Source organism: Schistocerca serialis, chromosome 2 (genome assembly GCF_023864345.2).
Source record: "Schistocerca serialis cubense isolate TAMUIC-IGC-003099 chromosome 2, iqSchSeri2.2, whole genome shotgun sequence".
NCBI lineage: Eukaryota > Metazoa > Arthropoda > Insecta > Orthoptera > Acrididae > Schistocerca > Schistocerca serialis.
In genome coordinates this window covers 909,465,380-909,490,458 of record NC_064639.1, presented here as the reverse complement: position 1 = coordinate 909,490,458, position 25,079 = coordinate 909,465,380, and the positions used below count along the sequence as shown (strand labels likewise).

General features: G+C 44.3%; 1 protein-coding gene across 1 annotated transcript in view; it reads right to left on the bottom strand.

Annotated features, from left to right (window-relative positions):
* LOC126456510 (odorant receptor 22c-like) overlaps positions 1 to 25,079 on the bottom strand; it is a 159,167-nt gene that overhangs the window by 101,347 nt on the left and 32,741 nt on the right. Inside the window, exons 3-5 of the mRNA XM_050092260.1 lie at positions 16,691 to 17,170; positions 8,366 to 8,465; positions 7,209 to 7,310 (exon numbers count right to left, since the gene is read on the bottom strand). Coding sequence (XP_049948217.1) covers positions 7,209 to 7,310; positions 8,366 to 8,465; positions 16,691 to 17,170 — 682 coding nt within the window. The remainder of the gene's footprint in view (positions 1 to 7,208; positions 7,311 to 8,365; positions 8,466 to 16,690; positions 17,171 to 25,079) is intronic.

Here is a 25,079-nt window from a genome sequence, read left to right as displayed (position 1 = left end):
TAACGACGTCGTTGGGTCAATATCGGAACAGTTACGAATCTTCTGCTGCGGAGGCCCATCTTCAGTGATGTTGTCTGAAAAGTTAACTTCGAAATATGTGATCCGACACCATTATCGTACATTGTCGTTAGATCTTCCACAGATCCTGCTTTACAGAGCCGGCAAGCCTCCAAACTCCACTTTGTGTGATGAGACGTGGACGTCCAACACCTTGTCATGCACCCCTAGTTTTACCATCCTTCCACCACTATCCATAGATGCTCACGACAGCAGCACACAAACAGCCGACAAGCTTCTTCGTTTTCGAGATGCTCTTTCCCACGTGCCGGGCATAACACTCTGCTCTTCGTCGAAGTCACTTACGTCAGCCGAGTTCCCCATTTGCGGTCCTCTTCGTGGCCAGAATGATTCCCTGCTCGTTTGTGTTCCGTTTATGTGTTTTGAAACCCGTCTGCTGTTGGCGCCTTGTCCAGAACGATTTGTGACCAAGCGCCACCACAAGGAAGCCACGCGGAGCCTCAGCAGATTGGCGCTAGTATGAAGACCGGCCAGAAGTCACGACAGCCAACGTACACCTAACAGGGAAGCCAGCCGCACGAGGCAGAGCAGGAGTTCGTACAGCAAAGCAACGGAGGCAGCATGATGGAGTTGCGGGTCTAACAGCAACAAACAGACCTGACCTCTTTGGGGAAGTCCACATCGAAACTGGTATCAATGACCATGAGACAGTTATAGCAGCAATGAATACCAAGCTGCAAAGAGTAACTGAAACAAGCAGCAAGATTTACATGTACAGTAGACAGAGAAGCGGTAGTGTCATGTGTCACTGAGGAACTTGTGACGTTTAAATGTTTAGCTCAAGACAAGAGCTGGAAGGCGAACTATGCCTCAAGTTCAAAAGAATACTTGACCATGCATTGGATAGTTATGTATCCAATAGCACAGCTTGTAACAACAACGACGCTGTACTATTGTACATATAAATAATTTTTTTCTTCTGATTTTTCGATACATTTGTGTAATTGATGTTCTGATTTCATTTTTTTTCTTTCATGCCATTGTGTTAAGAAAACTGTAAACAAGTTTCAATGTGAATATTGATGTTTATGTCAAATGTCAAGTAATATTGTAATAGAATTGAAATGTAACAAATGTTGAAACTGTTGTAAGATGTTTAAAATTGTAACTGAGCGTCTGGTCCATACGTAGGCAATGTGTTAGGATGTGTAGAGTGCAAAACCTCGGGTGAATACCCTGTCTGTAAGAGAGCGGTAAAAGGTGGATGGCAGGCGAGCGCGGGAAAATGCGCGCGGGCACTGCACGGCACAACGGGCTCAGCAGTAGTAGTTGGAGTTTGGCACTGGTTTGAGCAACACCTTCTGGAGCGACGAGGCTCTCCTGGAATACATAGCTTCACTGAGCCTCGGGTATGCTGTTCCAACGCCCACACAGCATGGCAAAATTCCATACGCACTAAATGGAAAAGTGTTGCGACGCTAAGAAGAATTAAAGTGACGATACATCAAGAGCCATAGCTGTGGTTGTATGTGTGCTCTGTGCCTCGCCATCTCGCCGCCCGCCAACCGCCGCATCGATACAAGCAGGTTGAAACTTTTAGTACTGTATTCGTATGGACCATAGAGTGAACTGTTCAATAATAACATAAATTTTACCAGAACTTTCCCATCATTTAATTATCCTCACAACTAACCTAGACAGCGACCTTTCCAAATGTTGTGCAATCCGAGTGTCCCGAAATGAAAAATTAAATTTTGTGTTAATAATAATTACTTGCAGACCTAACTATGTTAGAATGATGTTCAAAGAACTGTTTCGTTAATGAACCAGTAAATGAATAACGAAAGTCTAACGAAGTTGAAAGATAACTTTAATGTTGATATAGTAAAGAAGTTTAATTATTTCGAGGCAGATATAAAGGTTTTTAAAGGAGCAGTAAATAAGATGAAAAGAGTACTGGAAATCTTGAACGCATAATAAATTCAGTAATCATTTTTTTAACACAGTGATCATAACAGCTTCAGTCTCCTCCCCCCCCCCCCCTTTTATTCATTTGAATTCTGAAGTGTTCTAAATTGGTTTGACCAGCAAAATTCAAAGTCAATATAAAAGTCAAAATTTATCCGTGTTTTATCTTTATCAAAATTGACATTTTGTGTGTGGCACGAAAGTGATATTTCTAGGGTAACCTATTTTAATCAGATTAATAGACAGTATAAAGTTTTGTAGTATACATTATAGTGTAGTGTTATGTATTCATGGTTTTACCATATTTATACAGAACGTAAAACTATCAGTTCAATAGATTTTTTGGTTCTAAAATTCTACTATATTATGCAGTGTTACAACTTGTTGTTTTGCATGAATATATACCAACTTGTACAGGGAAGAAACTCAGTTAACGCCTAATTAGGCTGGCGACCGTATTATTATCAAATTGGTAGCATCTTCAGTGTTGCTTTTGGTCCATCCTGGCGTGTAATTGCATTTCGAACTTGCTTGACGGATCATTGTTATTACAGAGTGGGCGTAAGTCTGATTTTCCACCATTCAGTTACACGCGGTCGATATCTATACAAAAATCCTATCTCATAAGGTGAACCCCGCTCAATTACCATAGCACAGGCTTTAACGAGTACTGTGTCACGCGCACATTACAAGCTCATAATAGGAGGGAAACTCTATGATACACAGTAACTGTAAAGAAACTTCTAAAGAAACAGATTACTGCATAACAAATTTAAAAGGAAGCCTAGGAGTATAGATAAATGCTGAATGCGACGCGTTTGGCTGTCAAGAGACCAATGCGTGATGCCTTCAATGACTACCATAGCAGAATAATGTAAAGTGGTCCTTCACAAAACCCAAAGAAGTTCTGTTCATATGTGAAGGCTGTTAGTGGCACTATAGTTAGTGTCCAGTCACACATCCACAAAGCACGAGCTGAAATTAAGAGTAAAACGCTTTACTCTGTTTTCAAATATTCCTTTACAAAGAAAAACCCAGGAGTATTGCCTCAACTTAATCTTGTACCTCTGTAAATATGAGTGAAATAGATATTAGTCTCAGTGGCATTGCGAAACAGCTGCAATCGCTAAAATTTAACAAGGCCTCAGGGTCTGATAGAATCCCTGTCAGATTTTGTACCCAATTTGCTGCTGGGTTAGCCCCTCTCTTAACTACACTCTACTGTAGGTCCCTCGAATAAAACAACCGTGTCCAGTAGCTGGAAGAAAGCGCAGGTCGTACCTGTGTAAAAGAAGCAATCTAATTATTTAGCTTTCTCTCAGATCTTTCTGAAGACTGGGCTAAAAAACCGTGAGGCGGAAGTCTCAAAAGTTGTTTCTTACCACTACTTAAGTGAACTCCTGCCCAGTATTACGAAGTGGCATTCTGTTGTGCATTTCTGCCATTGCATTATCCAGATCCTGGTTGTAGTTCAGTTCTTACGATATACTTCACAGCTTCTGAAGCACAGCAAATAAAATCTATTTTTCTTTCTTAGAATTAATTATCTGTACATGTATGAAAGGCAGTGTCCTGACTGATTATTATCGCCCGGCCCAAGCAACTAACGATAAAAACTCGGAATTTGGGGAGGGTGCTGATCTTACACTGCAGTAGTCGCTTAAGAAGGTATTTTTCGAAATTACACATCTACGGGAGTGAAACAAGAGATGAAAGAATTTTTGAAAAATGTCGCTCTTAAGGCATTTTTGAAGCTTGACCTACGAAAATTGGTATTTGGTTCTTCGGTCACAAATAAATAAATACGTGTTTCGGCATTTTCGGAAATGGGGGAGAAACAGCGGGTTAAAGGTTTTTAAATAAACAACTATTAAAGTATTGCTATAATACACTCCTGGAAATAAAAATAAGAACACCGTGAATTCATTGTCCCAGGAAGGGGAAACTTTATTGACACATTCCTGGGGTCAGATACATCACATGATCACACTGACAGAACCATAGGCACATAGACACAGGCAACAGAGCATGCACAATGTCGGCACTAGTACAGTGTATATCCACCTTTCGCAGCAATGCAGGCTGCTATTCTCCCATGGAGACGATCGTAGAGATGCTGGATGTAGTCCTGTGGAACAGCTTGCCATGCCATTTCCACCTGGCGCCTCAGTTGGACCAGCGTTCGTGCTGGACGTGCAGACCGCGTGAGACGACGCTTCATCCAGTCCCAAACATGCTCAATGGGGGACAGATCCGGAGATCTTGCTGGCCAGGGTAGTTGACTTACACCTTCTAGAGCACGTTGGGTGGCACGGGATACATGCGGACGTGCATTGTCCTGTTGGAACAGCAAGTTCCCTTGCCGGTCTAGGAATGGTAGAACGATGGGTTCGATGACGGTTTGGATGTACCGTGCATTATTCAGTGTCCCCTCGACGATCACCAGTGGTGTACGGCCAGTGTAGGAGATCGCTCCCCACACCATGATGCCGGGTGTTGGCCCTGTGTGCCTCGGTCGTATGCAGTCCTGATTGTGGCGCTCACCTGCACGGCGCCAAACACGCATACGACCATCATTGGCACCAAGGCAGAAGCGACTCCCATCGCTGAAGACGACACGTCTCCATTCGTCCCTCCATTCACGCCTGTCGCGACACCACTGGAGGCGGGCTGCACGATGTTGGGGCGTGAGCGGAAGACGGCCTAACGGTGTGCGGGACCGTAGCCCAGCTTCATGGAGACGGTTGCGAATGGTCCTCGCCGATACCCCAGGAGCAACAGTGTCCCTAATTTGCTGGGAAGTGGCGGTGCGGTCCCCTACGGCACTGCGTAGGATCCTACGGTCTTGGCGTGCATCCGTGCGTCGCTGCGGTCCGGTCCCAGGTCGACGGGCACGTGCACCTTCCGCCGACCACTGGCGACAACATCGATGTACTGTGGAGACCTCACGCCCCACGTGTTGAGCAATTCGGCGGTACGTCCACCCGGCCTCCCGCATGCCCACTATACGCCCTCGCTCAAAGTCCGTCAACTGCACATACGGTTCACGTCCACGCTGTCGCGGCATGCTACCAGTGTTAAAGACTGCGATGGAGCTCCGTATGCCACGGCAAACTGGCTGACACTGACGGCGGCGGTGCACAAATGCTGCGCAGCTAGCGCCATTCGACGGCCAACACCGCGGTTCCTGGTGTGTCTGCTGTGCCGTGCGTGTGATCATTGCTTGTACAGCCCTCTCGCAGTGTCCGGAGCAAGTATGGTGGGTCTGAGACACCGGTGTCAATGTGTTCTTTTTTCCATTTCCAGGAGTGTATTTTTAAAGCTATGTCTATGAAAATTGGTATTTGACTTCTCGGTTACAGATAAAAATGGAAGTTCCTGAGATTCCGGAAATCCAACCCCTAAGGGGGTGAAATAGAGGATGAAATGTTTTATGAAATATTTCATTAAGAGAGCATATGTAAAGCTAAATCTACGAAAATTTAAAGTTGGCTTCCCTGTTAGAAATTTTAAAAAACCGTGTTTCACTGTTTTTGAAAATTCAACCTCTATGGGGATGAAATAGGGGATGAAAGTTTTTATGGAACTCATGCAAGCATTTGTTAAACTAAATCCATGAAAATTTGTATTTGGTTTCTCTGTTAGAAGTAAAAAGACGGGCATTTTTCACTCTTTTTGGAAATTCAGTCCATAAGGACTTGAAATAGGAGGCGTAATGTTTTATGAAAATATTTCCTTGTGAAACCATTTTTAAAGCTAAATACAAGAAAACTGGTATTTGGCTTCTCGGTTAGAAATGAGGAAAAATACCTGTTTCCCGTTCTAGGAAATTCACCCCCTAAGGCGGAGAAAAAGAGCAAGGCTGATTCTCTGATTCGTCATCATCCAGCTCAAACCGCTAAGAACAGAAACCTGAAATTTGGATAGGGTGTGTCTGTAGACATCATTTGTTCAAATTCAACTTCTAGGGGAGAGAGGGGGGGGGGTTGAAACACAGGGAATGAAAGGTTTTTTGAAAAGATCTCGCTATTAGGCCCCCTTGAAGCTAGAACTAGGAATGTTGGTGTTTCGTTTGTCAGTCATAAATTTAAAAAAAATACGTGTTTCAGAATATTTCGGAATGCAACAACTAAGGGGGTTAAACAGTGGATTAAAGTTCTTTATTTGAAAATAAATCAGTGTTCAGGAAGTTCTAAAGCATTTTAAGGCTACATCTACGAAAATGGTATTTGACTTCTCGGTTAGAAATAAGAAATATCTCGTTTCAGTGTTTTTGGAAGTTCAGCCCTCTAAGGGAGTGAAACACGGGATGAAAAGTTTTACGAAATTATTTCGTTATGAAAGCATTTGCAAAGCTAAATCTATGAAAATTTGTATTTGGTTTCTCTGTTAAAAATTTAAAAATACGCGTTTCATTTTTGAAGCAAATTCTCTGAATGTTAGTATTTCACTTCTCGGTTAGAAATACGTATTTTTACGAGACTGTTTCGTTATGTTAAAACAATTTTGAAGATAATTCTGTGAAATTTGGTATTTCACTTCTTGGTTGGAAGTTGGTTGGGGCTGAAAGTTTCTACGGAATTATCACAGGAAGAACGCAAAAGGCACGATTAAGAAAAACCTTGTATTCCAGCTACCACAATCGCATTTTGTTCAGAAGTACATTCGGAAAAGACCATGCTTCAAAGGCCTTAATTAGCGTGAAATGTTTGGAAGATGTTGCAATTTGTGAACAGCAAATAAATTCGATTAAAGAAAAACAAAAATATCTATGCAGATCACACGGTCTACGCAAGCAAAGCAGCGGACGCTAAGCTAGTATTTTACAAATACAGGCACATTTTCTGTTTTGATCCGCTTGTGTGTAAAGATGCTGTGCGAAGTTTTATGTGCAATACTTCTTAATTGCGTGTTGTATAAATCATTACCAGTTCGCTTTGTGTGTGAGTACTGTTTGCGGCTGTGCATAAGCAGACACTCTGTAAGAGAAAGCCAGCAGGAATGGCCGAGCGGTTCTAGGCGCTACAGCCTGGAACCGCGCGACCGCTACGGTCGCAGGTTCGAATCCTGCCTCGGGCATGGATGTGTGTGATATCCTTAGGTTAGTTAGGTTTAAGTAGTTCTAAGTTCTAGGGGACTGATGACCTCAGAAGTTAAGTCCCATAGTGCTCAGAGCCATTTGAACCATTTTTTGTAAGAGAAAACAAATCACTGTGAGATACCTGTTCCATGATGTCGTGGGCGAACCAGCAGTAGAGGTAGACCTGAATGGCGGGTATTGGCAAGTAGACAGCAGCCTTCATTGCGCTGCCTGTGTCCGGATTCTGAAAAAATTACCAACAATGGAGAGCACCGTAAAACCAATCTTAAATTAAATTTAGACAGACAAAACATATTACAATGAGTTGAAAACAACGGAATAAGAAATTCGATGCTGCGTACACAACATTCCAGCCGACCGATTACGAACCTAAAATGAAAGCAGTACAGAATGAATATGGAAATTACAATAGCTAGATCTGGGTTCGTTAAGGGGAAACAATTTATTTAAGGAACTCGGGGTATTCACAATACCTTCGCAATAATATATTAACTTATGAAATATTTTATCAATAACATATCCCAATTCAAAAATAACAGCGAAGTGCATAGCCACAACACTAGAAGAAAGGATGATCTTCTCTATTCTGGGTTAAATCTGGCTTTGGCAGAGAAAAGGGTGAATTATGCTGCCACAAAAATCTGTGGTCATTTGCCAAATAGCATTAAAGGTTTGACAGATAGCAAAACAACATTTAAAAACAAGTTAAAAGGATTTCTGAATGACAACTCCTTCTACTCAACAGCTGAATTTTTAGATATGAAGTAGTAACTCTAAAAAAATTATTTTATGTAAAGAAAAATTATGTTAAAGTGACACGTTCCTCATCATTACGAAATGTCGTATTCATGATCTATGGAACAAGTATTTATGTATGTCTGTGCACGCCTCTGAAAATAGATTGAATAAATAAGAAATGTTGCAGCGTTTTCGGAAATCTGAGAGAAAGCCCATGACATGGCGCGTTGCTGTTCTTTACATCCCCTGTATCCAGCCTGGTAGATGTTCCATACCGACGAATAGTACTCAAGAATTGATCGAACAATAGTGTGTGGTGTGCGAGACGACTTTCTGCGTTAACGTATTACGCTATCTTGTGTTCCACCCGGGAGAGTTCAGTCTGGTATTGCTCACAGATAGACTTACATGCTCGCTCTATTATAAACATCTTCCTTCCTCCCTCCATCCCCCCCCCCTTCTGAGATTTGTTCATAGAAACACAATACTTCGGAGTTCTGAACAATATTAGCAACTGCAGCAATATAAATTCGTACTTACGAAAGTAGATATGCATAAAGTCATACAAGCCACGGTCACACTCGATGCGAACTGTATCAGCACAACTGCACTCATTGCCTCCTGGAGATGGCGCACGAAACTGTAAAACAATCACGTATGCATGAAAGCGAAGCATTCAATGTCGACTTAGTGATAACAACACAAATATTATAATTAGCATTGTTATTAGAATTACACGAACCGCCACAACAGAGCGCAAATGAGAAAGAAACAGTTGTTCTGAAATGTGCACAAAAAACAGGTTCTATCATAAAGAAAGGAACTACCAAAAGTTTTGTACTTAAGAACAACTATTACATCAAATTTCTTCGTTTAAGATTTCTCAACCCCAAAACACCAATATTTTTACAGCACTGTCGTAAGCTTCCTAATTATTTTTACCGTAGTTTAGCGATATCAGACGACGATTTAAAAAAATCTTGAAGTAAGGTATGTCGGAGTGCGTTTTCAGACTTCCTACTTTCCATCTAACGTAAGCTCATCATACAAGAAGCCAGTACCCCAGTGAGCTCACACAAATCAATCGCCGAACGAGGTGGCGCAATGGTTAGCACATTGGATTCGCATTTGGGAGGATGACGGTTCAAACCTGCGTCCAGCCATCCCGATTTAGGTTTTCCGTGATTTCCCTAAATCACTTCAGGCATGTGCCGGAAAGTTTCCTTTGAAAGAACACGGCCGACTTTCTTCTCCATCCTTCCCTAACCCGATGTCATCGATGACCTCGCTGTGTGGTCCGCTCCCCCGAATCAACTGTTGAGAGGTACTTAAGTAAATAATTTAGTGAAATCAAAGTGAACTAGAAATTAGAATATAAATGGAAAACTTGGTTTAGTTTAGAGAGTTACATACTCGCATTCAGCGGGCAGAACAGCAGAACAGAAGAGACAATGACCATGAAGTCAGCAAGTTCCACATAAGCGGGCGCTGTCGATTCAGCCGTCAGGGCATCGCCCGACCGGCTCACGTGTTTCTCAGTTGTCGCATGTGAGCAAAGGCCCTCGCCTACATTCCAAGAGCCAATGACCGACGTTAAGAAGATTCTTCGAGAAGCTTTCCAACGTGACGGAAGAGGCAATGGCCGTGAAGTCGTTCACCTCCAGTGAACTGAAGTGAATAAATACGCGAGACGCGGTGGGCCCGACAGATGAAGACAGATGAAGACGGGGACGAAGACGAAGACGGAGACGGGGACGGAGACGAAGACGAGAGACGAAGGAAGAAAAGAAGAGTAGCAGTAGTTTTCAGTCAGTTTCGGTGCTGAAGACCGTCATGCAAGACGAGACTGCATCATGCACAGACGCACCAAGTCCGCCGCTGTAATGGAATAGCAAGCAGCAGCCGCGGCGCCAGAAGACAGAAGTTAAAAGGTATTAGAAGTTTGATTTTTACGTACCCGGGTGACTCGTGAGGACGGAAAGGAGACGGCCACACCTCAGCAGTCACCTGTGAGCTGGGATGAAGACCTGACAGCCGAAGACTGGCAAGCGGGAATTCGTGGTTCGAGTTCGGGACACTGGCCTTGTCCCGCCGCGCCGCTCCGCTGGTCGACGCACAACACACGCGGCTGCTTACAGAAGAGAAACACTGGGACGCCACAACCAAGGTATCACCATCCGATGCACGACTTCGCTCGCAATAATTAAACGGGCCACCTCGCGCTGCGCGTCTCCAGTCAACTGGGCGAGACGGCGACACGAGATACACACCGCTACGCGTAATCAGACGCCGCCGCCGCCGCCGCCGCCGCCGCCGCCGCTGCCGCAGCAGAAAACTTCACAAACGACACAGCTGCCGCTCTCCGAACCAGAACATCCCGTAAGATACAGTTGTACAAATCTTCAATAAAAGTTATCTTACGTAAAAATGATGTTTCATTCGACCTCATACCCGAGCCAAGGAAGAACCCACCCTGCCCACATGTTGTTAAGAGAGAAAAGTTAATTTATTTAATATTTTCACCCTGACGGAATGCTTTAGAATGCTCATCCTGACAATTGACAGCATCAAAAGAGAAAACCCAGTTACATTGAGTGACAGAAGTGTCACATTTAGTAACACAACTGTTACACAACCAACCAACAGAGATCAACCTTTAAGCCTTTACATACGGCGCAACAATCGAGTCACGTGCTTAATGCGCTCCGGAAAGGCTCAAAATCATGAAAAGTTCAATTTTTACTTTTTTGCGTTTTCTGAATCTGCAGACTATTACCTTTTAATAGATATATAATTTATTCAATTCCGAATACTACGACTATTTTTAAATTTTTTTTGAAATGTGTTCTAAATGGGCATGACCCACTGTGGCGCTGTTAAACTGCTGTCAAATGGTGTTATTATTAAGGTCCGTGTTCATCAGGTACATTTTAGTGATGTGAGATAAAGTATGTGTTGTGGCTAACCTGTGATGGTTCAATATATATCGCTGGTGTGATTGTCGATTGTTTCATGTTTATTTACTCTGTCGTTATCTCGAAAATATTCGTAATTAATTCTGTTTCTTGAGTCTCTGTTTTGTTGAAGTATAATAATGAGTAAAAGTAAAGTTATTAGAAATCCTCTGAAGGCTTTTAAGAAAAGGAGAAATGTTGGAAAGCCAAAGGTATGTGTTATTACTGTAAACAACAAAGACGATAAACAAGTGGTGAACCTAACCTCTCAAGTACACCTGCCCATAGCAGTCAAAGTGGGAAAGAAAATACTTCACAGAAGAAGCTTGGTTCAATGAGTGAAAACTATGAATGTTTTATGGGCGAATGGGATGTGAATGAAATATTTGATATGTCGGTTCTCAAAGGAATTTTTTCAAACTGTGTAAGATGTATTCATTGTAGTGAAGTTAGTCTGGAACTCTCCATAATAAAGCACGTAGGTCTTGCTAGTGAAATACAACTGATATGTGATAAGTGTTCATACATGACCACCTTTTGGAACAGTGTTGCAGTAACTGCAACTGAAGAAAATGGTAGCAAAATCTACGAACACAACAACGAGCGATGCTTGCTTTAGACAAGGAACGCCTTCGGGCTGCAGACAGGGCTGTAAAGAGTCTAGAAATACAAGCAAGAGTAAACAGGAGGAGGAACAAGAGGAAGCTGGAGGAGGAGTTTGCAGAGGATGAAGATAATCCATCCTATGGACCTGGAATGCACTAAAAAGTTAATCCAATCTTTGTCGCTCGATTCCCAAAACTTTTATTTTCTCATACTAATTACATGTTTTCTAAGGATCTTCCAAACATATTTGTTTCAAACTTTCAGTAAATGTTACACAGTACCTTCTGCATAATTTAACACAGCCTTTTCCCAAAAAACTGTATATTTTTGAATATATAAATAAAAAAGTGCAAAAAAATTTTGTGAATTTTCATTACAATTGAAAAAAAATGATCTTTAATAACTGAACTAAAATTTTGTAAAATCCCTGTGTTAAGTTGTAGCCCATATTCCAATAAATAATCTGTAAAAATTTCAACTTCCTACCTCAAATACTTTGTGAGGAAAGATGTAATTTATAAGCGTTATTTTAACATTGCAAGTATAGGGCGTTCCGGAGCCCCTTAACCGTGCGAGCACTGCCTCTCTTATAAGGCAGTAGCGATCAGTGAAGCATTTATCTTTCAAGAGAACATCACACAGAAACATGGGTAAATCGTAAGGAGACGTGACAGAGTAGGAGAAAGGAACAATCGTGTTTGGCCCTGCCTGTGGCCATACGTTCTGTGAATTTGCAGGATTTGTTGGTGTTTCGCGGCGGGCTGTTCAACGTGACTTCAAGCAGTGGTATAAAACACGTGGCTACGAAACACTACGTTAGAACTGCGGTCGGAGAAAGCTCCTAACTGTAAGGTGCCGGAGACGCGTTTCATGCACTGTGAATCACAATTGCCGGCCGCGGTGGTCTAGCGGTTCTAGGCGCGCAGTCCGGAACCGCGCGACTGCTACGGTCGCAGGTTCGAATCCTGCCTCGGGCATGGATGTGTGTGATGTCCTTAGGTTAGTTAGGTTTAAGTAGTTCTAAGTTCTAGGGGACTGATGACCACAGTAGTTAAGTCCCATAGTGCTCAGAGCCATTTGAACCATTTGAATCACAATTGCTTCCAAACCCAATATGAATTGCTGCCGGCAGTGTATGAAGGTCCATCCCCATCTGTTAGCAAGAGAACATTGCGACGGGAATTGCATGTAATGGACATTTGGAGTCGGTCACCTAGCAGGCGGCCACTGCTCAAACAGGCGCTTAGAGACGACAGCAGAGAAAGTCATCGGTGTAAACTGAAGGGGATCACTGCTGTTAGCTGTGGTGGGACATTACGCGGACGACTGAAAACGTGTATCGAATCGGGATTCGAACCCGGGATCTCCTGCTTACTAGGCAGGTGCCTTAACCACTGAACCATCTACGACACAGGGTTATCGCAACTGCACGGACTATCTCGGCACGCTTCAACGGAGCGCAACCCATCCGCAGTCAATGTCCATTGACTTCATTTTCACTACTCTGAGATTCCCACTGGAGATGGGACGTACTCGTGCATCGGCACTGAAGAAGGTGGATCCATTGCCTAGCTAGGAGTATGAACTGTATGTATGCAATCTTTCGGACACGTCCGTGAAAACAGACATCACACATTCATAAAATTCATAGGGCTGTAAGTGTATGTAATTGGTTGTCTGAACACTTCCCCACCCTATTATATCTCGACTGGCCTGCAAAATCATCTGCCTCGACCCCACACAAAATCTGTGGGACATGTTGGAAACTTCAACATCGCAGCGCGTCAGCAATCGTTCGTTAATATATAAAAAAACTAAAAACCCGCCTCGATTGCGAAACAAGCACCTAGTGTTAAGTGTTAACCCAGGTTTCGGCATAGATAACTACACCTTCTTCAGAACAACAATAAAACCCACATGTGCCTAAGAAGACCTTTATAAATGATTGAAAGAACATCATAGCTATTTATTTTTAAAAGAAACAGAAAAGGAAAACAAAAACAGTACATATGTACAAAGTCAAAACCACTACTTAATGGTGTACGCTCCACCTCACATTGCGCTATGTTCGATGGGCCATGACCCGCCATAAACTGCAGCTACAAACGGTCGCTCACTTACAGTCCTGACCCGCTATCTATGCACATGCGCAAGACAAGGGAAGTTACTTGAATGCGCATGCGCATACGTATACGAGAAAGTTTATACATGGGTCGGGGCTAAATAGCCCATATATATTTCCAAACGTGGATCAACGTATATAAAAAACTGAAATGGATAGAACAAGAGACGAATTAAATAGGAAATGAAACCTAAAAATAGCCGCACACAGTTGCTTGTATTAGTAAAGAAACTTATATATGAAGCTACCTATGACAACAGGAGGAACTCTTAAAAACCATACCTAAAGCCAGTAGTTAGCCTGGGAGAGGGGGGTGGGCTCAGGGGGATGTAATCTAAAGACGTCGTGGTAATCAAGATATAGGGATTAAATGTGAGATGTTCAACGGGCTAAAATCACCTTCATCGTAAAAAGAAAATGAGGATACAAAGAAAGAAGACGAACAGCTTGACCAACCGCGCTCGCCAATCAGCACGCGCATGTGATAATCGCCAGATCATCAGATTTACAAGTATGAAGAATAAAGTAAAGGAGAGAAACCTTCAACATATTTTCTATTTCTTAGTAGGAGTTGGTCATTGAGGATGTTGTCTCTAACATGTTGCAGATGCTTAAAGATCTGCATTTCTTCCAAAACATTCAGTTTTAAGCCCTTAACCTCGGCATGAAGTAACTTGATATTAACTGGATGGCTCGGCGCATGAGCCGTTTCCACAAGGTTTTCCACATAAGTAGAGCCCTTAGTACCGTCACCGCTTGTAGTAGGAATATTCTCTTTATACCTGAGACCCAGAGCTCGCCCCGTTTGCCCGATGTATGACTTTGTACATATGTGTGGTGTCTCCGCCAGACACCACACTTGCTAGGTGGTAGCTTTTAAATCGACCGCGGTCCGTTAGTATACGTCGGACCCGCGTGTCGCCACTATCAGTGATTGCAGACCGAGCGCCGCCACACGGCAGGTCTAGAGAGACTTCCTAGCACTCGCCCAGTTGTACAACCGACTTTGCTAGCGATGGTTCACTGACAAAATACGCTCTCATTTGCCGAGACGATAGTTAGCATACCCTTCAGCTACGTGATTTGCTACGACCTAGCAAGGCGCCATGTTCAGTTACTATTGATATTGTGAATAATGTACAGTCAAGAGCGACGTTCACCATTTATGGATTAAAGTTAAGTATTCCACCAGCTACGTCCGTTTTTTCTAAAGTCTAATTTCCTTGTCCTGTTCCAGACCTGACGCCAGCCTGCGTGAGCTAAAACGCGTGCCTTTCGGCTTCCTCTAGTAACCCGGTGTTGGCTCTCCTGCCAGCCCACAATATGTACTGTTTGTGTTTTCCTTTTCTTTTTCGTTTATAAATATGTAGCTATGGTGTTCTTTTAATCATTGACAAAGGTCTTCTTAAGCACTTGTGGGTTTTATTGTTGTTCTGAAGAAGGTGTAGTTATCTACGCCGAAACCTGGGTTAACACTTAACACTAGGTGCTTTTTTCGCGATCGAGGCGGGTTTTTAGTTTTTTAATATGTTAACCAACGATTGCTGACGCGATGCGATGTTGAAGGTTCTTAAATTCGTACCAGCCGAGGTGTCATAAGCAGCAAGTAGATGTTATTCTGAAAATAGCAAGTATAGCTATTCACTTTATTAAACAGTGTAGAGTGCTCAATCTCTCCCCAAGTTTTATTGATGGTTTCATAGGTAAATCCTGCCGTAAAATCCCAGTCCTTAGAAAGAAGCTGCGTTACCAGGTATTTAATGCTAAAATCTCTGATTTATATGCCAAGAAAGATATTTTGAATAAAAGAGCATATATGATGTACGGAGGTGAACTTTACCGCTTTGTCTAGCATTATTGTTTTCCAGCGTATTTACAACTAACATGTTGTTTGTTTACATGTACTTTCTTTATTTCCTGTAAGGGAACAAGGAAGACTAACCTGATTATCAGGAAGTTATGATGCAGGTTTTGTTTACTTTACTTGTCCATAAGGTGGCTGTGTTGTACCGTATTCACATTGTCCCATGACAGAACTTGCTATGAGTCAACGACAGACCCATTCATTACTCATTGCTATACAGAGACTTACAGTGCAATACGATGGAGCGTTAGCGGTATAGTATTTCCTGGTCGCTGGATTGGAAGGGGAGGGGACCTGCATTCACCTGACCTGAATCTCCTTGATTATTTCCTGTGGGTATATCTAAAGTCACCTGTGTATGAGACCCCAGTGGATACGGAGATGGAATTAATCGCCAGAATTGTAGCTGCCTGTTAAGTGATTCAAAACACACCATGAATATTTGTCAAGATTCGTCAGAATCTCGTTCGCCGCTGTCATACTTGCATTGAGGTTTATGGTCGTCGGTTTCAGCACAATTTGCACAAATGGTACGTTTATTTTGTCAATGATGACATTTGCAGTTAACTAATGTAAAAAAGGTACTCAGTACTGTGATTTTATTCCTATTATCTCCTTAAGCTGGGTTATCCGACCCCAGGTTCCCTGTCTCAAACTGTTCAGTGAGACACCCTCTGTGACCTGTCAAATTTTTGGCCGCTCTTACGGAAACACCCCGAATATCTAAAATACTCATCTCTCTCTTGTGTCATTCCCACTCATTTTTAAAAGCTGGTGACGATAGATCGCTAGACTACCCCTTTTTGTGCAGGCAGCCACTGGACCTGTGAACGTCCTTCATATCAAGAACAAACAGCGAAACAGAGCTGACATCACGATTCTGCCGATGTGAAGAGAGTTGTGCAGACCGAAAAATGTCGCACTGCAATGCTAAGCGAAATGTCGCGCAGTGCCGTGTACTTTCGGGAGGGACCGAGCAAAGCCTAGTGACGGGCCGTGGTTTGGCCAGCCCATGGCCCGGATACGTTGCACGCGTAATTTGGCACGCCGTGGCCGGCCTTGTTTTAATCGGCTATAGTCATACCAGTGAATGTTGAAATGATTTAAATGGCTCTGAGCACTATGGGACTTAACATCTGAGGTCATCAGTCCCCTAGAACTTAGAACTACTTAAACCTAACTAACCTGAGGACATCACACACATCCATGCCCGAGGCAGGATTCGCACCTGCGACCGTAGCGGACGCGCGGTTCCAGACTGTAGCGCCTAGAACCGCTCGGCCACTCAGGCCGGCCCAGTGAATGTTGTGAGTACTTACTTTAAAATCTGTTGATGAGTGCGGATACAGTTTACCAGTGTCGTGTACCCGACACGGTCTGTAGCGGCCGTCTTTTGCGGCTGGCGCGCTTCGCACGAGGCTACGGGCCCGTCGGTGATTTCGGGACGGCCGTCGCTCTGGTGGTCCCGCCCCAGCCTAGACAGACGCCAGTTGAGCAGTCGGAACTGGGCCGTGACGTGCGTCATGATGCTGGCGAAGAAGCAGTCGAGGCCGACGCTGATGTAGATCCAGTAGAAGGTGGACGCGAACTCGACGCCGTAGGCGAGCTCGTAGAGCGGCAGAGGGCCGGCGTCGATCCCGCGGATCTGGCTGAAGGGCAGTAGCCGCTGGGCGGAAGCGCCTCGTAGGATGAGCGGGAGGGCCGCCCACAGGAAGAAGATGGTCGTCACGTAGCCCACCAGCAGCAGCGTCAGGCGCGGGGCCAGGCGGCGGTGCCGCTCGTACGCCTCGCCCATCTGTCTGGCAGAGGACGACGTACTTTTTAAATTTTTTTTTTAGTTTGATTTCATTCTCCTGCCCCATATTGGCAGGGAAGGACTGGCAGCGGTACAATCCGCCGCTCTTCAGCCGGGTGATACATTTAATAAAAAGATGAAAATGATACATATACAGGGCGATAAAGGGGGACATAAGAACATACACTACTGGCCATTAAAATTGCTACACCAACAAGAAATGCAGATGATAAACGGGTATTCATTGGACAACTATATTATACTAGAACTGATTTGTGATTACATTTTCACGAAATTCGGGTGCATAGATCCTGAGAAATCAGTACCCAGAACAACCACCTCTGGCCGTAATAACGGCCTTGATACGCTTGGGCATTGAGTCAAACAGAGCTTGGATGGCGCGTACAGGTACAGCTGCCCATGCAGCTTCAACACGAACGCGTCTGTAGCACGTCATCTTGCTGGTGTAGCAATTTTAATGGCCAGTAGTGTAATAAGGAGAGACAGTGGGGGTTGAAATATACACGTACACGTAGACGTTTATTGTGAGACAGTTAAAAGAAAGTCGACATAAAGTAAAAAAACACACAGTCGGCGATTTGTATAGCACGTAAAAAACACTGAAGTCACACACACAAGATAAAAATTGGCCACAAGAATTAAAACATTCCTAAACGACGACACTTAAAAACCACTGTACGAGACGGAGCACATACCATGGAGAGTAAAACCTGACAGGAGGGACCTGCCGAGGGAGGGGAGGCCAGAGAAGAGGGAAAAGACTGAACAGGAGGGGACAGAGGGGTGGGAGGAAAAGCAAGGGGGGTCGGGGGCTGCACCAAGGGGTAGGAGACGGGCGGGGTGGGAGATGAGGATGGAAGGCAAGTCAGGAGGAAGCTCCGAGATGCAGATGGGGTTCACTGAAAAAGGAGAGGTGAAGGAGGAGGAAGAAACCGCTCAGAGGAAGGGGTGAGGAAGGGAGAGGGAGCTCTGAGGAGGTGGGGAAGCTGAGGTTTGAGTTGGTAGGTGAGGTAGATATCAGGGCGAAGATCACCATCCGGGAAGGGTAGGAGCTGGAAGTTGCATTGGGTAAAGAGGTGGAAGGTGTGGAGATGGAGGGAGGGCGGGACACAATGGTAAAGGCGTAGCAACAGGCTGGGGAGAAAGAGGGTACGAGGCACCAGGGGTTGGGGAGGTCGAGTCTGCGACTGATGTACAGGGTGCAGGATGTGTTCGCCGGCCGCTGTGGCCGAGCGGTTATAGGCGCTTCAGTCTGGAACCGCGTGACAGCTACGATCGCAGGTTGGAATCCTGCCTGGGGGCATGGATGTGTGTGATGTCCTTAGGTTAATTAGGTTTAAGTAGTTCTAAGTTCTAGGGGACTGATGACCTCAGATGTAAAGTCCCATAGTTCAAAATTGCTTCAAATGGCTCTGAGCACCATGGGACGTAATTTCTGAGGTCATCAGCCCCCTAGAACTTAGAACTACTTAAACCTAACTAACCTAAGAACAGCACACACATCCATGCCCGAGGCAGGATTCGAACCTGCGACCGTAGCGGTTGCGCGGTTCCAGACTGTAGGGCCTAGAACCGCTCGGCCACCCCGGTCGGCAGTCCCATAGTGCTCAGAGTCATTTGAACCATTTTGCAGATGTGTTAGAGTAAAAGGAGAAGATGTGGAATGGGGATGAGGTCTTATCAATGTGTAAATTCAAACTGTAAGTTGTAGCAGCACACACGTGAAAAAGAACTGAGTATAAAAATTAAGAACGGAAAGAGGAATAAACCTCCTGGAGTCAGCTTATGAATTAAATGTCAAAATCCCGAATGCAAGACTTAAAAATGTCATGGAAAAGGCTAATACCCGAAGAACAATCAGGTTTTAGAAAAGGTCGATCAACTATTGACAATGATTTTCCTGTTGGGTGTAGCCACAGTCATATAAAACTTTTTGCAAGATATAACCGCCATTTGTCTGTACAACAGGATTTTTTTCACAATCTAGTTTTCGGCCTTAGCCATTTCCAAGTGTAACAAGTATCAAAAACCATTAGACTTGAGAAGAACACAAGCGATTATTCCACAACCATACCAAGTGATGAAGTCATGCTAACTGCCAGTAAATTAGCCTATTACACAAATGTTCTCGCATTTACTTTTGACGAAATTGGTTTATATAACCGAGGATACATAGTTTGATGATGAGTGTAATGTTTTATAATGCTTCTGAAACTTGAAAATGGCCTAAGGCCGAAATCTGGATTGTCGAAAAGGACTTCTTGTGCACTCAAATGGCGGTTACATGTAGCAAGCAAAAAACTGGCAATGTTTTTACTTTCCCACAAGTTACAGAAAATAGACGAGAGTTCAGTAGGAAAAACTATCTCGCCTTTTTGGATTTTGAGAAATCTTTCGATAATGTGAATAGAGAAATTCTGTGGAAAATCGTGGCTGAACGAGGTTATCCAATTGGAGGAGTAGTAATCGGTACACAATCGCAATTTACGACATGCTACTCAATGGCACTTGAATATCCAGTGGTAAGTGGGACGCTACATCCATGCTGCGATGGTAGGACAGGACAGTAATTCATAACTTCTGATTGAAAATTCCATTCGCAACGTTGTATTGTTCCGACAAATCGAATAGGGGACTACTCGATGCGCCACCGTATCCGTTCAGTGAACTACGATGTATCATAACAGCCAAAACACTGCGACCGGAGCTCACATATCGTGCAAAAAAATGGTTCAAATGGCTCTGAGCACTATGGGACCCAACTTCTGAGGTCATTAGTCCCCTAGAACTTAGAACTAGTGAAACCTAACCAACCTAAGGACATCACACACATCCATGCCCGAGGAAGGATTCGAACCTGCGACCGTAGCGGTCTTGCAGTTCCAGACTACAGCGCCTAGAACCGCTTGGCCACTTCGGCCGGCACATATCGTGCAAACGTAGAACAAATAGCTGCTCTAAACATGACAATATTTGCTCAGTGTTAATTACCTGCACACCTTCCCATCTTTGCGAGTACGGACGTGCAACTGGACGATAAATGTTGCAAACAAAGAAGAAAAAATTGCAATGATACTAATTTATTGAGAACGTAGGAGAAATGTTGAGACTGCTGTTGCCTTACATGCCGAGCGTTTTCCAGAGAAAGGTCGCTCTCGTTCGTTCTTTTACAAGGCTGTGAACGCCTTTATGTCTAGTGGCAGTCTGCAGACTGGCAAAAGGAAATGAAGAAAAAGTGTTACAGGAAAAGTTAATGAAACAGCTATACTAGCACTAGTGCACCACAACCCACGGGAAAGCGCACGACAGTTTCCCCCTCGATTCCGGTATGTTGTAGGTAGTATTGTCACAATACTGCATCGTCATAAGTATCATCCATACCACGTGTCACTGCATCAAGAACTCCTTGGCGCCGATTTGCACAACTGGGTCGTGTTCTGTGAATGGGTGCGTCAACAAATGCAAACGCCCCCCACGTTCTTTTCCGAGGTACTATTTTCCGATGAGTCTACATTCACAAACCATGGTAGCGTTAACCGGCATAACATGCATTACTGGTCACGGAAAGTTGACCATCAACGTTCTTGGTCGGTTAGCGTATGCTGTGGTATCATGAGGAACAAACTCATTGCTTCGTTTTATCAACGGCTCGTTACATGGACGTAAATATCGAACTTTTTGGAACAGGAACTACCGGTTCTACTCCAGGATGTTGTCCTGGACGTTCGACAACGTATGTGGTTTCAGCATGACGACTGCCCAGTGCGTTACGCAATTGAAGCATAGGAAGTATTAGACCCTGTTTACAGTAGTCGGTGCATCGGGAGAAGTGACTCTATTAATTGACCTGCTAGGTCGCCGGATGTCATGTCGCAGGATTTATTTCTGTGGGTATATTTGAAAGATAATGAGCAGCAGCAAGTGCCAACGTTTACCCTCGCAGCATGGTGGTGGGGTCCCACGTGCCATTGGATATACAATGACCAATGAATAGTACGTCGTACATAAAGGTTATGTACACATTTCTATTACTCCGATTGCAGAGCGATCTGTGGCAAAACGAAGAAAATGTTTCACACAAAACGTTAGCCTACTGCCGCCGAGCAGTGTGTCAGCAGTGCCGCAAGTAGCAGCAAGTGGCCTATTTAGCGTTCATATAAGTGTAGTGGTCAAGTTGACAATTTGTTTGAGTGTTCTTAGCGCACTTGTTTAGTTAAATCCGCCAAATCATTGTGTAGTTTCGTATTTAGCAGGGGCAAATTTGCATTTTCATATCTGTGACGTGTAAAGTCGCGTAGTCGTCTGTCATTTGTTTACTTCTTTCAAATAGTCTTTGTACGTTACTGACAGTACAGTTAACCTTCTGCCGCCGAGCAGTGTGTCAGCAGTGCGCAAGTAGCAGCATTACTACATTTGCTAGGCAGTCTTGCATTTTAATAACCGTTTAAATTTTGTGTCGAATTGTTTGTGCTCTCTGTAGATTAGTTCAGACGTTCTTTGCACAACAGTATTTAGCATGGATAGCGACTGCGAGTGCTGTGTTCGGATGCGGGCTGAGTTGGCGTCCCTTCGCTCCCAGCTTCAGGCAGTGTTGGCTTCGGTCACACAGCTTGAGGCTGTTGCCAATGGGGATCATTGTGGGGGTCCGGATGGGAGTTTGTCGGGGGCGGCCAGCTCGTCCCACGCATCCCCCAATCGGACTACGGCTATGGCTGCCCGGGATACTGCCCACATTGAGACTGACCCCTCACCCGTGGTAGAGTGGGAGGTCGTCTCGAGGTGTGGCAAGGGGCGAAAGACATTCCGGAGGGCTGAACGGAAGTCCTCTCCAGTTTGTCTGACGAGCCGGTTTCAGGCTCTGTCTCCGGCTGATACTGATCTTCAGCCGGACATGGCTGCTTGTCCTGTTCCAGAGGTTGCCCCTCAGTCTGCAAGATCCGGGCGGTCGCATAGGGTGGTAGTTGGGAGTTCCAACGTCAGGCGCGTAATGGGGCCCCTTAGGGATATGACTGCAAGGGAAGAGAAGAAAACCAATGTGCACTCCTTGTGCATACTGGGGGGAGTCATTCCAGATCTGGAATGGGTCCTTCCGGATGCCATGAAGGGTACAGGGTGCACCCATCTGCAGGTGGTCGCTCATGTCGGCACCAATGATGTATGTCGCTATGGATCAGAGGCAATCCTCTCCGGCTTCCGGCGAATATCTGATTTGTTGAAGACTGCCAGTCTCGCTAGCAGGATGAAAGCAGAGCTCACCATCTGCAACATCGTCGACAGGACTGACTGTGGACCTTTGGTACAGAGCCGAGTGGAGGGTCTGAATCAGAGGCTGAGACGGTTCTGCGACCGTGTCGGATGCAGATTCCTCGACTTGCGCCATAGGGTGGTGGAGTTTCGGGTTCCACTGGATAGGTCAGGAGTCCACTACACACAGCAGGCGGCTACGCGGATAGCAGGGGTTGTGTAGCGCAGACTGAGCGGTTTTTTAGGTTACATGGCCTCAGGCAAGTACAGATAGGGCAACAGCCTCAAAGGGTGCAGGACAAAGTCAGGACATGCGGGGACCAAGAAGCAATCGGTATGGTAATTGTAAACTGTCGAAGCTGCGTTGGTAACGTACCGGAACTTCAAGCGCTGATAGAAAGCACCGAAGCTGAAATCGTTATGGGTACTGGAAGCTGGCGGTGCATGCAACCGGTGGTGACGTGTTTGTCGCTGTTAGTAGTAGTTTATCCTGTAGTGAAATAGAAGTGGATAGTTCCTGTGAATTATTATGGGTGGAGGCTATACTCAACAACCGAGCTAGGTTAATAATTGGCTCCTCTTAACGACCTCCCGACTCTGCAGCATTAGTGGCAGAATAACTGAGAGAAAATTTGGAATACATTTCACATAAATTTCCTCAGCATGTTATAGTTTTAGGTGGAGATTTCAATTTACCGGATATAGATTGGGACACTCAGATGTTTAGGACGGGTGGTAGGGACCGAGCAATGAGTGACATTATACTGAGTGCACTATCCGAAAATTACCTCGAGCAATTAAACAGAGAACCGACTCGTGGGGATAACATCTTGGACCTACTGATAACAAACAGACCCGAACTTTTCGACTCTGTATGTGCAGAACAGGGAATCAGTGATCATAAGGCCGTTGCAGCATCCCTGAATATGGAAGTTAATAGGAATATAAAAAAGGGAGTAAGGTTTATCTGTTTAGCAAGAGTAATAGAAGGCAGATTTCAGACTACCTGAGAGATCAAAACGAAAATTTCTGTTCCGACACTGACAATGTTGAGTGTTTATGGAAAAAGTTCAAGGCAATCGTAAAATGCGTTTTAGACAGGTACGTGCCGAGTAAAACTGTGAGGGACAGCAAAAACACAGCGTAGTTCAACAACAAAATTAGGAAACTACTGCGAAAGCAAAGAGAGCTTCACTGCAAATTTAAGCGCAGCCAAAACCTCTCAGACAAACAGAAGCTAAACGATGGCAAAGTTAGCGTAAGGAGGGCTATTCTTGAAGCGTTTAGTGAATTCGAAAGTAAAATTCTATGTGCCGACTTGACAGAAAATCCTAGGAAGTTCTGGTCTTACGTTAAATCAGTAACTGGATCGAAACATAATATCCAGACACCCTGGGATGATAATGGCATTGAAACAAAGGATGACACGCGTAAAGCTGAAATACTAAACACCTTTCTCCAAAGCTGTTTCACAGAGGAAGGCCGCACTGCAGTTCCTTCTCTAAATCCTCACACGAACGAATAAATGGCTGACATCGAAATAAGTTTCCAAGGAATAGAAAACCAACTGAAATCAGTCAACAGAGGAAAGTCCACTGGACCTGACGGGATACCAATTCGATTCTACACAGAGTACGCGAAAGAACTTGCCCCCACTCTAACAGCAGTGTACCGCATGTCTCTAGAGGAACGGAAGGTTCCAAATGATTGGAAAAGAGCACAGGTAGTTCCAGTTTTCAGGAAGGGTCGTCAAGCAGATGCGCAAAACTATAGGCCTATATCTCTGACATCGATCTGTTATAGAGTTTTAGAACATATGTTTTGCTGGCGTATCATGTCATTTCTGGAAACCCAGAATCTACTCTATAGGAATCAACATACGTACATTCCTGAAACAGCGATCGTGTGAGACCCAACTCGCTTTATTTGTTCATGACACCCAGAAAATATTAGATACAGGCTCCCAGGTAGATGCTATTTTCATTGACTTCCGGAAGGCGTTCGATACAGTTCCCCACTGTCGCCTGATAAACAAAGTAAGAGCCTACGGAATATCAGACCAGCTGTGTGGCTGGATTGAAGAGTTTTTAGCAAACGGAACACAGCATGTTGTTATCAATGGGGAAACGTCTACAGACGTTAAAGTAACCTCTGGCGTGCCATAGGGGAGTGTTATGGGACCATTGCTTTTCACAATATATATATATAAATGACCTAGTAGATAGTGTCGGAAGTTCCATGCGGCTTTTCGCGGATGATGCTGTAGTATACAGAGAAGTTGCAGTATTAAAAAATTGTAGGGAAATGCAGGAAGATCTGCAGCGGATAGGGACTTTGTGCAAGGAGTGGCAACTGACCCTTAACATAGACAAATGTAATGTATTGAGAATACATAGAAAGAAGGATCCTTTATTATATGATTATATGATAGTGAAACAAACACTGGTAGCAGTTACTTCTGTAAAATATCTGGGAGTATGCGTGCGGAACGATTTGAAGTGGAATGATCATATAAAATTAATTGTTGGTAAGGCAGGTGCCAGGTTGAGATTCATTGGGAGAGTCCTTAGAAAATGTAGTCCATCAACAAAGGAGGTAGCTTACAATATACTGGTTCGACCTATACTTGAGTATTGCTCATCAGTGTG